General features: G+C 35.8%; 2 protein-coding genes and 1 long non-coding RNA gene across 4 annotated transcripts; 2 read left to right on the top strand and 1 right to left on the bottom strand.

Annotated features, from left to right (window-relative positions):
* Window positions 1-990: 990 nt before the first annotated feature.
* Window positions 991-1,489, bottom strand: LOC150038331 (uncharacterized). The gene is made up of 2 exons (XM_090312741.1): window positions 1,285-1,489; window positions 991-1,187 (listed from the first exon to the last, which is right to left on the bottom strand). The coding sequence occupies exons 1-2, from the start codon at window positions 1,487-1,489 to the stop codon at window positions 991-993; spliced, it is 402 nt and encodes a 133-aa protein (XP_090168867.1).
* Window positions 1,490-3,904: 2,415 nt separating this feature from the next.
* LOC120089905 (uncharacterized) lies at window positions 3,905-6,774 on the top strand. Of its 2 annotated transcripts, none has more exons than XR_016531680.1 (4): window positions 3,905-4,308; window positions 4,746-4,844; window positions 6,168-6,261; window positions 6,397-6,774. It is a non-coding gene; the product is annotated as an uncharacterized LOC120089905 (long non-coding RNA). The 2 variants fall into 2 exon arrangements; XR_016531679.1 differs by having other exon boundaries at window positions 3,967-4,264; window positions 4,580-4,844.
* Window positions 6,775-8,894: 2,120 nt separating this feature from the next.
* Window positions 8,895-9,637, top strand: LOC150038332 (uncharacterized). The gene is made up of 2 exons (XM_090312745.1): window positions 8,895-9,130; window positions 9,337-9,637. Exons 1-2 carry the CDS (start codon window positions 8,895-8,897, stop codon window positions 9,635-9,637), a joined length of 537 nt encoding a protein of 178 aa, XP_090168871.1.
* Window positions 9,638-14,011: the final 4,374 nt, after the last annotated feature.

Consider the following 14,011-nt stretch of genomic DNA (forward strand, 5'->3'; position numbering starts at 1 on the left):
ACAACCTCTTAATTTACTAACATGAGGATTTGTAGCTTTAAAGTTCCTCGAATACTTCAAAATCAGCTCCCAGAACTACCCCTACTTTGCTTCAACTGAATTCCTGTATAGCCTCGGTTTACCTATAAATTCGTCAATTTCCATCAACAATTTGCACGAACATCTTTCATGAAAACTGTTAATAAACCTTTTTGTTGCTAACCCCAAAATTTAAGCTTCTAATTCCTTTTCTACAGCTCGGTGTCATCAAAACACCATAACTTGCTTGAAATTGCCAGAATTCAGATCAACCTCAAGTCTTTTCTGTTTTTCACCATATTTTGGGGTTAGCAACAAAAAGGTTTATTTGGAGCAACTTCTCCACTAAATTTTCTATGGGTTTATGAAAGAAATTCGAACACCAACCTTCACAATCTGCTACTTTATATGCATCGCCAGCACCTTTTTCTTTTCCTTAAAAATTTTGCCAGCAACTACTTTAAATTGATTACCCCACTCAATTAGACTAAATTACTCCCCTTTTGTTAATAATTAAACAATTATTCCCTTTTAATTTTTATATAGAAAAATATTAAATAATTTTCTTCCAATTCCATATTTAATTCTTACTTAATCACTTCAGTCTTCCAATTACTTAACCAAGTTTCATCTCTTTTCCTTTATCACCTAGGAAATTTCCTTTTAATTGCATATTCACATACTCGTTTTTATTGAAACACCTTAACAAATAAACCTATCTTATCCAGCATACTTTTAAAACAATAAGTAACATTGTAAATTGTCAAGCATAGACATTAAGGAATTTAAATCTAAAGTTTACAATTTACCTCCCCCTTATGAAATTTCATCATCGAAATTTGCTTCAAGTTCATCAAGTAAATAGTTGAGGATAACGACTTCTCATTTACTCTTTAGTCTCCCAGGTGGTTTCCTTAACTCCGTGATTCTTCCATAATACGTTTACTAAAGTTATCGTTTGTTTCACAATGCCTACTCTTTCCTGTCGAGGATTTCTATTGGTTCTTCTTCATAAGTCAAATTTTCTTTTAACTTCACTGGCTGTTTTGATAACACATGAGCAGGATCTGGTATGTACTTCCTAAACATCGACACATGGAAGACATCGTGTATATGAAATAGTTCTAGAGGTAAATCTAACCTGTAAGTTGCTGGACCAACTCGCTCCACTATCTCATAAGGTCCAATATACCTTAGATTCAACTTTTCTTTCTGGCCAAACCTGAGTATTTCTTTCGAAGGATAACTTAAGGAATACTTGATTACCTATCTCAAACTTCAACTCCCTTCTTCGCTTGTCAGCATAACTCTTCAGCCTGTCTCGAGCTATCTTTAAATTCTCTCTGATCAACTTAACATTATCTGACATCTGCTGAACAAGTTCTAGGCCTACCAATTTCCTTTCTCCGACCTTATTCCAACACACAAGTGTTCTAGAAGGTCTTCCATACAGAGCCTCGTATGGGGCCATCCTAATACTGGAATGATAATTGTTGTTATATGCAAATTTGATTAACGACAAATGTGTATCCCAACTTCCTTTAAACTAAAGTACACATGCTTTTAGCATGTCTTCTAGCATCTGAATTGTCCGCTCTGATTGACCATCTGTTTACGGATGAAAAGCTGTACTAAAATGTAACTTAGTGCCTAGACCTTTCGGTAGATTAGGCCAGAGCTTTGATGTAAACCTTGGATCTCAATCAGATAGTATCGACACTGGAGCTCTAAACTGGTTCACTATTCTATCAACATACAACTTAGCCAACTTGTCTAGGGTAAAAGTGATCTTTACTGGTAATAAATTAGCTGTTTTAATCAACCTGTCCACAATCACCCAAATTCCATCATAACCTGATGGCGTTCTGGGTAAGCCAAACAATAAATCCATCGTAACATGCTCCCAATTCCACTTTGGCATTGGGAGTGGATTAAAAAAATTTTCCGACCTCCGTCATTCAAGCTTTACCCGTGACAAATCAAACACTTATCAATAAACTATGTTATCTCTCTTTCAATGCCAGGCCACCAGTACGACTTATTCAGTGTTCTATACATCTTCGTACTGCCTAGATGCATAACATAAGTTGAACTATGTGCCTCTTCCAAAAGAGCCTGTTTAAGTACTAAGGCATTGGGTACACATATCCTGCCTTAGCATTATTGAATAAAAAATGTTCAAAACAAAATAGTAATCTTAAAAGTAGATTATTTAGAGTTCAAACAACTACACTAGATACCCTAGACATATGAACTTAGACTAAATAACTCTGCACCCCAAACAGAGACATATGAACTCCACAAACATATGAACTCCAGACAACCTATCTCAACTCAATGCTTTAAACAACCCCTTAAACTTAGCACTTTAAAGTTAGTTTTTATTGAAATTTGTTAAATAATAATAATTTCCATGCAAGAAAATAAAATATGTGAATATGTTTTAAAAATTTGTAGAAAAAATGCTAATTGATAACAATTCTTTTAGAAAAATCAATAATAAACTAGTAATGTGAACTAAATTTAAAATTTATTGAAAGTATGATGACGAGGACTAAATTTAAAATTCATTAAAAGTATAATAATCAAAATGATATTTTAACTAATAAAAAATATGTTTGTGATTGAACATTTAGATGGGGTACGATACTGTCCGAAAGACATTTAACCAACTTTTTTTTTCATCTGCATTTTCATAAAATTGAAATTTAAAGGCTAAATTATATATTTAAAAAAAAAAACCCTAAACTTTACACTTTGTGTAAAAAATATCCCTGAAGTTTCAAAAGTTTAAAAAATACTCTCAAACTTCCAAAATGAGTTCAAAAATACTTTTGTCACTAGTTTTAGATAGAAACTGTTAAAGTTATGTTTCAAAGATAACTCTGATTTTTCAAAAATTTCAAAGATACCTTTGAATTTTCAAAATTTCAAAGATATCCTTAAACTTTAAAAAAAGTTTTTTTTTAAAAAAATATCCTTCCTATTATAAGAACAAAAACCGCTAATACCATATTACCTCTCTATTTTCCATCTCTTCCGCCTCTCCCTTCTTCAATACACTCTTACTTTTTTTTCTTGTTAACTATTTGACACTTGTATATAAAAAAAATAAAAATAAAATTACACACTTAAGGTATAAGAACTATAAGAAGAAGAAAAATAATAAATAAAGGACCAAATGATTTTAAGACTTGCATATTTTAACAAAATGGTATGATAGGAGTTGTGTGTGTTAATAACCAAATTTTTTTTTTTTTTTTAAATTTGCCTATTTATCGCTTTAGTATATTTTAAGAGGGGATTTTGATTTTGGAAGTGAAATTTTGTGAGATTTTATGTTTTAACTTAAAATTTTGATTGTTGAGAAAATTGGTGTAAGCTAATAATTGGAGAATTAAGAGAAATATGTGAGTATCTGTATTTAAAAAAATGAGGATATTTGTATAATTTGTTTTAAAATTGGTTCTTTTCGAACTTAAGAAAACTTCAAATAAATTGATCACTATATTAATGGTAGGAGCATTTTCTTAACTTTTTATTTTAATTTTTAAAGTTGTTTTTTTACAAGAAATTAACGGTTTCTATTCAAATACTAATGATAGAGGTATTTTTTTTTTTATTAAGTTAAGGATATTTTTTAAACTTTTGAAAGTTTAATGATATTTTTGAAATAAAACTTTAGTAGTGTCATCCAAAACGAATGAGAAGGTTATTCTTTTTTAACTATTTTTTAAAACTTAAGGGTATTTTTTAAAATTTTGAAATCTCAATGACATTTTTAACCCAGTATAAAGTTTAGTGATATTTTATTTTTATAATTTAACCTCGTTTAAAAAAGCCACCAAAACATATATTTAGCGTGAGAAAAAGAAAATAAGAAAAAAAAATCGATATCCTCCCGCCAAAGGGTGAAGTGCGAAGGGGGAAGGAAAAACTGTAGAACTTGGAGAAAGGATCGCCCACGAGTCACGACCTTCAAAGCCTGTAGACAGCAATCACAATCGCAATTGCTACAATACCTTTCTTCGGCGATCGAATTCGCTTGATTTCGCATTCGAATCTAGTCTCTCATTTACTGCCGAATATCTTCAATTAGAGGAACTACTGCATTTTATTCAGTTTCTGAGGACAAGTCGATTGATGTTTTACAAGAATCCCTGGTATTTCCCTGTTATTTTCATAGATGGATGCCAATCAAGCGGAAGAAGTTGGATGATATTTTAACTGGAAGCTGATTGAATCAGTATGTTCTCCATCTTGCTCGATTGTTCTTGGAGTCTCTATATGGTGCGTGAGTAAATCGTTGTAGTTATTTATTTTGTCTTGAGTAGCTGTGGTAGATTCTTGGACAGGATTAGTCTAATTTGTCAGATTCATCTAAAAAAACCATCGATTTTATGGCTACGTAGAAAAGAGTGGATGGATGCTTCAGTTTCATGAATTTATTTTAAAGCTAAATGTTGAATCAGGGTGAAATTGATATAAGCTATTGGAGTGTACTGTTTGATTGGATAGATATTCGAATTGCACAGTGACGTCATAAATTATTCTGTTCCAGGGATTAGTACTTTGAAATTTATAGTTTCCAGCTTGTTTGTTTTGTCTCTTTCTCTGGTGATTAACGGAGGTGCTGCTGATTCCAACGATTTGTCGTTGATTTGATGTGAATGGACCCAACATGGTTTCCTGTAGTGGTAGATTTTCTCAGGCAAACTCTTTCTCAGGTCTTGAATCCGGTTGATGTGGATTTTCAATCTATAAATCTTCCAGATGTGTTGATGGAGAACGTTTCAAATAAATCCTTCGCCTGAAGGGGAATTCAGGTTTATCGTACTTTTATCGATGAAAAGTCATCTAATGTTTATTGGATCTTTGGTTTGTAAATCATTTTCCTTATAAAATCGGAGTAAAAGCCATCTAAGGTTTATTGAATCTTCGCTCTGTGAATCATTTTCCTTTTAAATTGGGTTTTAGAAGGTCTAGCGTTGAACCCTTTTCTGATTCCTAACTGTTATGCAAGATGTGCTTATTATTCTCTAGAGTCCAAATCAGCACGAATTTTAAATTTCTTGCATGTTTTTCTCCATGTGTATCTACTTTCCTGCCTCCGCAAGTTGCAGAGTTGTTGTGCTGACATGAATCTTGTTATTGTGACCTATATACTTGTGAAGTGTGAACTGATTGATACAAAACCTGTGAATTAGTTCAGTACAAGTTTGATTACTCTATGATGTCCATAGTAACGTTTATGTTTGCATCCGCTTACTATCTTCTTTGTCTATATTTGCATGTTAAAATGATAGCTTCATGGATTTGATTGCATAGCTCCGTAAGGGACATGTCTCGACACCATATATTGAGTTTTTGTATATGGTATGGACTTAGATTTTACGATAAAACATGTTTCTAGGGCACTTATCTTCTGCTAACTGAAGTGTCTTGCTTGAAGAATGATACTTCCATCTTTTGTTTTCCTCCATTATCTGTTTCATAGTTTATGGTGCACTGTATTATGATGCTTCTTGGAAAGTTAGCTCGCAACTCTGAATTTATATTGGCACTTGACTCCTATTATTTCAGTATTGCATTCTTATCTATATACTGGAATGCTTGTTACTTCTTGGAAAGTTGGTGAATTGCCGTATGGGATGCTAATTAGAGCATTGTAGAACTCGTAAGCTTATGAAATTGATCTCTCAGATGAAATTTACCAGATCTTGACCTGATGACTAACTAGTAACCACTTAAGACATTTGTGTCCTATCCAATAAATTTCATAATTCTAATTGTTGGATTATCAATGAATAGATTTATTGAGTCAGTCAAAGTGTGCATCAATTTATTAAAAATAATAAACATAATTTTTTGTTTGAATGTTGTACAAATGATTCTATTTTTTGGGAAGGTAAGATTATAATGGAAGGGAAAAATGTGTATTTAAACTTTTAAATATTAAAGAATCGGATGAATTTGTCTCAAATTTTTTCGATTGAGTTTCCTAACTATGGTTGTTTTCTAGCTGTTAGTAATTTCTAGTTCCAGTGATATAGTTTTTAAATTAGTCCTTTAGTTTTCTAGAATTTTATTTTATTTTTGTTGGAATTTGAATGGAAATTTGAGTTTTGTGTTTGGTGACTTCGCCAAAGGTAAAGAGGCTCAGTAGTTCTCCTGTTGAGGTGAAGACAATGAACCCGTTATGATAGAATGTGGGTACCTTGGAGACCTTAGAACTTCTGCACTGTAAGTATGATTCGCGATAATTGTTCTTATAGCATGTTATTTCTGTAGCAGAATTATCGATGGGATGTTTCCCATCAAGATGTATTGTTTCACATCACATGCTAATGCATTATGAAAGAATCTGAATATTGGCAGATGGAATCCTTTCGCGGATCTCTCTCTCTCTCTCCCCTTTTTTCCTTCTCCAAACTGATGTCACATATCAAATGAATTGATAGCACAGCAGGAGTCAACTTGCACATTATTCTTTCTAACACAGGTAAATGTGAATACATTGTAATGAACTGAAAAGTAGAACCAATGAAAATGATGCCTTCTGGCACTGAAAAGGAAAGTAGGAAATGGAAACCTTTACAGGCAAGAATCAGGGTAGAAAGTGCAGTGTACCGGCGTTTTATTTTTTATTTTTTTTCCTTTTTTATTTCATGGCATCTGAAAATGCAAGAAGATTATTGAGTGACCAGTTCATCAGTTTTATTGGTCCAGACAATGCATTTGCTTCTACTTTTATTAATGGATGCGTGTGTAAATGGTGTTTATAGGTTTAGCTAGGTTGAAAGACTTTTATGATCAAATTGAGCATAGATCAACTAGCTAAGACATATATCATCAATCAAGGGGTTAGAGAAATATGTAATGTGAATTATTTGGGTGGAGTTAGTTATGGTGTTTGGATTATATATTAGAGAAATACATAAACAAAATAGTGAAATTATAAGTAACTTAAAGTAAGCTATTTACTAATTTTTAAATTTAGATTAAGATCAGCAGACTATTGGAGATATGTTGATTGACTTTATAATTTTCTTTAAGGAAGTCGTTCTGTAGTTGTCTAAAAAAAAAGTATTAACATCAGGTTGTGACAACAAATTTATTTCTCTACGAAATACTTTCCTTATCTGAAAATATCCAACCGTGACATTTAGTCTGATATTTTCCTTTATTGTGGCGCGACTTATTTTCTCCTTTTTGGGAGATGTTTCCTTTTCTGGATTCATCTATAAAAGGAGTATCTTGGTTTACTTTCGGTAAACAGTTTTATTATGCCGATTTGTGTTTTGAGAGAAAGACGTTTGCAGTATTCCGGCCAAATTGTTCTACTTTGTGTTCTTAATAATTGCTCACTTTATTCCATTGTGTAAGTTCTCAATCCATTGATTGCAACACTTTGAAGATTATCGTGGCCTAAGGGGAGCCTAAGCCATAGCTACCAGAGAAGGGATTCTCAGTCTTAGGGGAGCCTAAGACTCAGCTTCAAATAAAGAGTTCTCTATCTTAGAAGGACCTAAGGTTTGTCAGTGAAAGGAGTTTGTTGATTCAAAAGAAGGATAATCAAGTTGAGAGGAGACTCACACATTATCAGGTGCCGAAGTGTCAGACGGTAATATTAACATACTTAGGGGGAGTCTAAGTTCAGTAGAAAGTGAGTCTCACATCTAGGGGGAACCTAGGCGACGTGTGAGTTAAGCTCTACATGAGCTACTGTAGTAGTTGATGTATTACAGATAAGTATTACGTTGCAAACTGCTTAACTCTTTAATATTAGTGGATTATCTTTCCTCGACACTCTGCCCCTTAGACGTAGGTGTTTATCGTTGAAATGGGTTACTGTTGAAAGTAGAGTTTAAGCTCTAGGGGCATTTATGTCTTTTTATTGTACTTTAGGGTTTCCTACATTTCTATTTCAACATACAACCTTTGTGTATCCAATGTATCAATTCTAATAAGAAAACTTCATAGCGTGGTTTTTTCTCCTTGTATTAGGGTTTTCCACGTTACTCTGTGTACCCTTTTTCTCTTTCTACTCTCCCTTTTTCATCATGGTATCAGAGCATGGAGACAAAACTCGGGCCACCATTGAGGAAAACCCAACAGGAGAATCGCAATTGTCAGTAGTTGACAATAATGACACAGATATAGCTATTTTTGTGCAAAATGCCATAGAATGGTATTATTAGACTGCTTTTCCACATCTTCACCAAAGTGACCAGCCGAACGAACAGCAGCTGGCCAAAGTAGAAACTCATGGTGTGCTGCCGATCAGCGTGATCCATGCCGCACAACAGCTGCTAACCTCACGGATCAACGCGCAGCAGCTCACGTAGCGATCGGCATGATCTAACCAGTGCAGCCCATTCGATCGACGATGTCCAACCAGCGCAACCTCATTGGCGCGATCCCAGTTAATTGTCGACCTCCAGCCGGTGCACCCATTCCAGCAAGTTGGACTCAGCCAAGGTTCTCGATTCCAACCAACGCAGCCTTCCATTCTGCTGGAACTGATCCAATCTGAGGCTGCCACCTCACATCGACCAACGATAGCTCTCCGTTCCAGCTGTATTTGAACAGTGGCCTGGGTCAGTCATCTCCTATAATTGGTGGATTCGAAATTGAGGAGTCACCATCTCACCATCAAGGATAAGCCAGTGCAATCCAAGACCAATTCACTCAACTCCAACTTCAGATTAAACAGCAGAAAGAGTATGTTCAGCAACAGATAGCTGCTCTCGGAGAAGCACTGGGAACGACCTCAAATGTCCAGTCATACCTTCTTTTAAATCCATCTATTTACTCTGGAAATTCGGCAACCTCTTTCCCTTCCTTATCTATAGCAAATTTATTTTTTTTGGGCAATGGGAAATTCTGTAGGTTTTTTTGTAGGGGAGAAATTCAATGGTCAGAACTACTTTTCATGGTCTCAATCCATTAAAATGGCCCTTGAGGGTCGTCATAAATTCGGATACTTATCAGGCAAAATACCGAAACCGAGACCGGGTGATCCTCAAGAACGTATATGGAAGGGAGAGGATTCTTTACTTCGGTCTATTCTAGTAGGTAATATAGAGCCTCAAATCGGAAAACCCCTACTGTATGTTGCCACTACGCAAGACATTTGAGAGGTTGTTCAGAAGATGTACTCCAAATGATAGAATGCTTCATGGCTCTATACTTTACGCAAACAAGTCCATAAATGCAAGTAGGGAACGATGGATGTTACACTTACTTCAACAAGTTGTCTCTTCTTTGGCAAGAAATGGACCTATGTTACGAGATGGTCTGGAATTGTTCTTGTAGGGGAGTCTTACATTACGAGTCTCAGGAAATTGACCGAGTCTATGATTTTCTTACGGGACCGAATTCTAAGTTTAACACGGTACGGAGTTGGATACTGGGACACCATTCAATACCATTCCTGATGGAAGTTTGTTCTGAAATCCACCTCGAGGAAGACAGATCCAATGCTATGAATAATATGCTGATTTCGTCAACTGGCTCTGTTGCATTTAAAACGTCAAGTCCATTCCATAACAAACAGAACGGCAAGCCAACTCCAGTATGTGAACACTGCAAGAAGCTCTGGCACACCAAAGACTAGTGTTGGAAGTTGCATGGTCATCCACCTAATGGCAAACTATGGCAGTCAGGTTCTGGATGAGCATTGGAAAGTGAATCAGCAACCAGGGGTCCTCAACCTTAGAGTCGGGAAACTAGCCACAGTAGCTCTAGTGCAGTGGGTGTGAGCGCGATCGCCCAATTAGATACTCTTTAATCTTTTGGCGTTGTTAGTATAACTGGTAGCAAGCCGTGGATTCTAGATTCAGGGGCTATAGACCACTTACCTGGCTCTTCCGACCAGTTTATTTCATACTATCCAAGTGCTGGAAATGAAAGAATCAAAATTGCTGATGGGTTTTTTGATCCTATGGCTGGGAAAGACCGCTTTTCTCCCTTTGAGGGTTTGATTTTACAAGATGTGCGACATGTTCCTAAAATCTATTATAATCTATTATTTGTTAGCAAGATTACAAGAGATTCGAAATGTCGAGTTACTTTCTCACCTGATGTTGTTGTTTTTCAATACCTAAACTCGAGAACGACGATTGACACTGTCCGACATGATAGGAGGCTCTATTTCCTTACTGAATATGCTTCATCTAGGATATGTGAAGGGACTAGTTTACTTTCATCATGTTTTTCTACTTCTGAATAGGGTTGGCAATGGGCTCGGGGTGGGGCATCCTCCATCCCGGGCCCTGGGGGGAAATTCACCCTTATCCTAGCCCCCGTTCCCGCCATAATGGCGGGGGTGGGGATTCCCCATCGGGTAATAGGGTCCCCGCGGGGCCCCATTCCCCGTTTCCCGCGGGGAATCCCCTACCATATTCAATTTAGGGCATTTTTTTTTAGTTTTTTAAGTTTGGGCTTGGCTTCTTGGGCATAGAGTTAAAAATTGGATATTTAATATCGGCTCCAATCCAACACTATATATTATAAACATATATATAAATAAATTATTTTATATATTTATAAAAATATAAATAAATTATTTTATATATTTATAAAAATATAAATATATCATATTGGGGTCGGGGTTGGGGACGAGGCGGGGATACCATGCCCATCCTCGAACATGGTCCCAAAATTTTTTTCCGGTTTGACCCCATCCCCAGTCAAACCGGGACCGGACCCCACGGGGAATTTTGCCAATCCTACTTCTGAAACTGATTATATGTTATGGCATTATCAACTCAGACATCCTAGTTTTCATTATATGAAGTATTTATTTCCCATATGTTTCACAATGTTAATCTCTCTTACTTGACTTGTGATATGTGTATTCGAGCTAAACAACCTCGTGCCTTGCTAAACCCTAAGCCTTATAAGCCTTCCAAACCATTTATCCTCTTCCATAGTGATGTTTGGGGTCCTTCCCCTATTACTACCGCTACTAGCAAACGTTGATTTGTAACCTTCATTAATGACCACACTAGACTAACCTGGGTTTTTCTTCTCATCGATAAGTCTAAAGTCATGTCGGTTTTCCAACAGTTCTATAATTCTGCAGAAACTCAATTTAACACAAAAATTGCTATCCTTTGAAGTGATAATGGTGGAGAGTTTTTTAATAGTTCTTTTTTGGAATTGTTAGTCTCTAAAGGAGTTGTCCATCAGAGTTCATGTGCTTATACTACTCATCAAAATGGGGTAGCTGAACGGAAAAACCGTCACCTTGTCAAAGTTACTCGTTCCCTTATGTTGTCAACTTCACTTCCGTCCTATTTATGGGGAAATGTTATTTTAACAGCAACTCATTTGATAAACCGAATGCCTTCTTGGGTCTTAAAATTTCAAACCCCCTTAGACTGTTTCAAGGAGTCCTATCCCGATAATCGACTTATCCCTGATGTTCCACTTCGGGTGTTTGGATGTGTTGTGTTTGTCTATATCCATGGTCCTCATCGCACCATGTTTACTCCTCGTGCTCATAAATATGTCTTTGTGAGGTGTCCTCTTCATCAACGTGGGTACAAATGTTACCATCCTTTCTCACGAAAATATTTTGTCTCAATGGATGTGACCTTTCTCGAAGATCAACCATTCTTTCCCATTAGTCATCTTCAGGGGGAGAGTACTAGTGAAGAGACTAAATGGGGTCCAAGTTTACCCGAACCTGTTCCTGTCATAAGTATCAACGAACCCATTATTCCTACTGAACAAATCTCATGGATCACATATTATAGGAGGAATCTCAGAAAGGAAATAATGTCGTCTGTTACTTCTCCGACTCCAATCCATGAGTCAGAACCGGCATCGTTCCAGGTACTAGTAATCTTACCCCTGATAATAGTAACGTTTGTATTTAAAATGATGCTCGTGTTGAAGGTGATGTAAGTAAAGACAAGAAAAATGGCGACGATTGTACCGAGGATGTTGTTGATACAAGTGATGACAGTTGTGAAAAACCTATTCCAATAGATAACATTGTTGAAGGTGAAAAAGATCCCTTAAAAGACAAGACTCATCAGCAGAAGGTTGAATGCAGTGGAAAATTAGAGGAGAAGAAAAGCCATGATGCCTTTCTTGTTCTTCCTATTGCCTTGGGAAAAAGTACGAGATCCTGCATGAAGTATCCATTGTTGGGAATGGTGTCCTAAATCTCCTTGTAGTCTCGTAGTTTGTAAATTCTGCGAATGTATTGTTATTAATATAATAAGTGTTATTTTATAAGCATTTACTCAATCCAATAACTTAAGATCTGTGATTATTTTATGTGAATTTAAACAAGTATGTAAAGATATACAGGTGCATCTTGGTTAAATAATAACCTAAATGGTCTGTAGTAGATGGATAAGGAAGGATACCTTATCCTGGTGACATTATAGATACGACCCGCTTTGTAGATGTTACAGGTGTTGTAAAGTACTACAAATGGTTTGATCCTGTTCATTCATGTGGAGACATGCGAGCGGGGTATCCTATGCAAAGAGTTTGTATAAGATCGGACCATGAAATGATTAGTCTTTTTATATAATGTCGTTGATAATTGAGACTTACATTTCACTAGGATGACCATAAGTGACATGACCTAAATCCTAAGTGAGTTGGGAACTCTTGCCTATAAAGAAGTCTTTTAATTTGTATGAGTGAGAGTGGCCAGATTGCCAACTCAACAAGCCTACCATTTTGGGGATTCGTCTGATTGGTGAGCGGGGAACTCAGCTACACAAGACGGAATTCACTCCTTCCTCGAAGCAGGGGTAAATAGATAAATTGCTCCCTTGAGGGCTGATTTCGGGTCTTGAGCATAGTGGTCACTCTCTTCGGAAGAGAGGACTTAGTCATAGTGGGACTATGACTTATTTTCATTAGAGGAATCAGTGGTACTTAAGGAGTTAGATGTAACCACATGGGCAAAATGGTAAATTAGCTCAGTTGTACTTACGAGAGATTTATGAAAGGTCATTGCACTATTGATTGGTTATATCCAATGGACACAGAAATATATCTATAGTGCGAATAGTGCGAATGTCGATCTTTAGTGGAGTGCCCGACAGTTAACGGATGGTGGATATCGTGATTAAATAGTTTAGTCAGTTATTCACATACCGTTAGAGCTTCAAACTACAGGTCCATAAGGTCTCCTTGGTAGTTCAATGGGTTTAAGTTGAGAATCAAATTTTGGGTTTGTTTGAAGTGTTCAAATTAACAAGAGGGAATTTGATTATATATGATATAGTTAAATTAATTCAATTATATGTGATATAATTGATATGATGTATTTGATACATTATTTGATTGAAGGAATTAATATAAATATGATTTATATTAAATGCCATAAACTAGAAAATGAACTATGGTTTATATATTGCATATGATGCTATATTAAAACTATACGTTATATATATAATATGATAAGTTGGTTATTGTATTTATTTATAATTTATTAATTATATGATAATTAATAATTCTTTTTCTTAATAACCGACTTGAGTGGGAGGTTATTTGCGATTTTATGGTAACTGTGAGATAAAAAAAGAAAATAGTTTTTTCAAATCAATCATATCGCCTCACAAAGAATTTAACTATCGAGTAAAAAGGTTTTACTACACGATAGATTAGCAGAGACTAAACGATAGTACTCGTTTCTACACGATCGAGTAGCAAGTCTATATGATAGCCTTCTTCTTCTACATGATCATTTGATCGCATACTCGATCGTCTACTCAATCGTTTACTTCCTCCATTCCTCTATCCAAAGTCATACAAAGCCCACAACTCCTAGATTCTCACACCGAGAATACCAAGGTAACCTCGTGGTGGTATCGAGTTTTGTTTGAGGGTCGAGGATCGAGTTGCACTCGATTGTGATCGAGGTTTTTTCAGTTCGTGTTGTTTGCTGTGTTGATCGTTGCCTTCGAGATCTTGTTTGGACGCGTTGGAGATTGATCAAGTGAAATGTGTGAAGAAA

The sequence above is a fragment of the Benincasa hispida genome, chromosome 1 (assembly GCF_027475165.1).
Source record: "Benincasa hispida cultivar pf3 chromosome 1, pf3_genome.v1.1, whole genome shotgun sequence".
Classification (NCBI taxonomy): domain Eukaryota; kingdom Viridiplantae; phylum Streptophyta; class Magnoliopsida; order Cucurbitales; family Cucurbitaceae; genus Benincasa; species Benincasa hispida.

Excerpts from the sequence above, each read along its gene's own strand:
- LOC150038332 (XM_090312745.1), top strand. The coding sequence starts at position 8,895 with ATGGGAAATTCTGTAGGTTTTTTTGTAGGGGAGAAATTCAATGGTCAG. Across the intron at positions 9,131-9,336 it reads CAAATCGGAAAACCCCTACT|GGGAGTCTTACATTACGAGT; the intron begins GTATGTTGCCAC and ends TTGTTCTTGTAG.
- LOC150038331 (XM_090312741.1), bottom strand. The coding sequence starts at position 1,489 with ATGGCCCCATACGAGGCTCTGTATGGAAGACCTTCTAGAACACTTGTG. Across the intron at positions 1,188-1,284 it reads GGAGTTGAAGTTTGAGATAG|TGGAGCGAGTTGGTCCAGCA; the intron begins GTAATCAAGTAT and ends CTTATGAGATAG.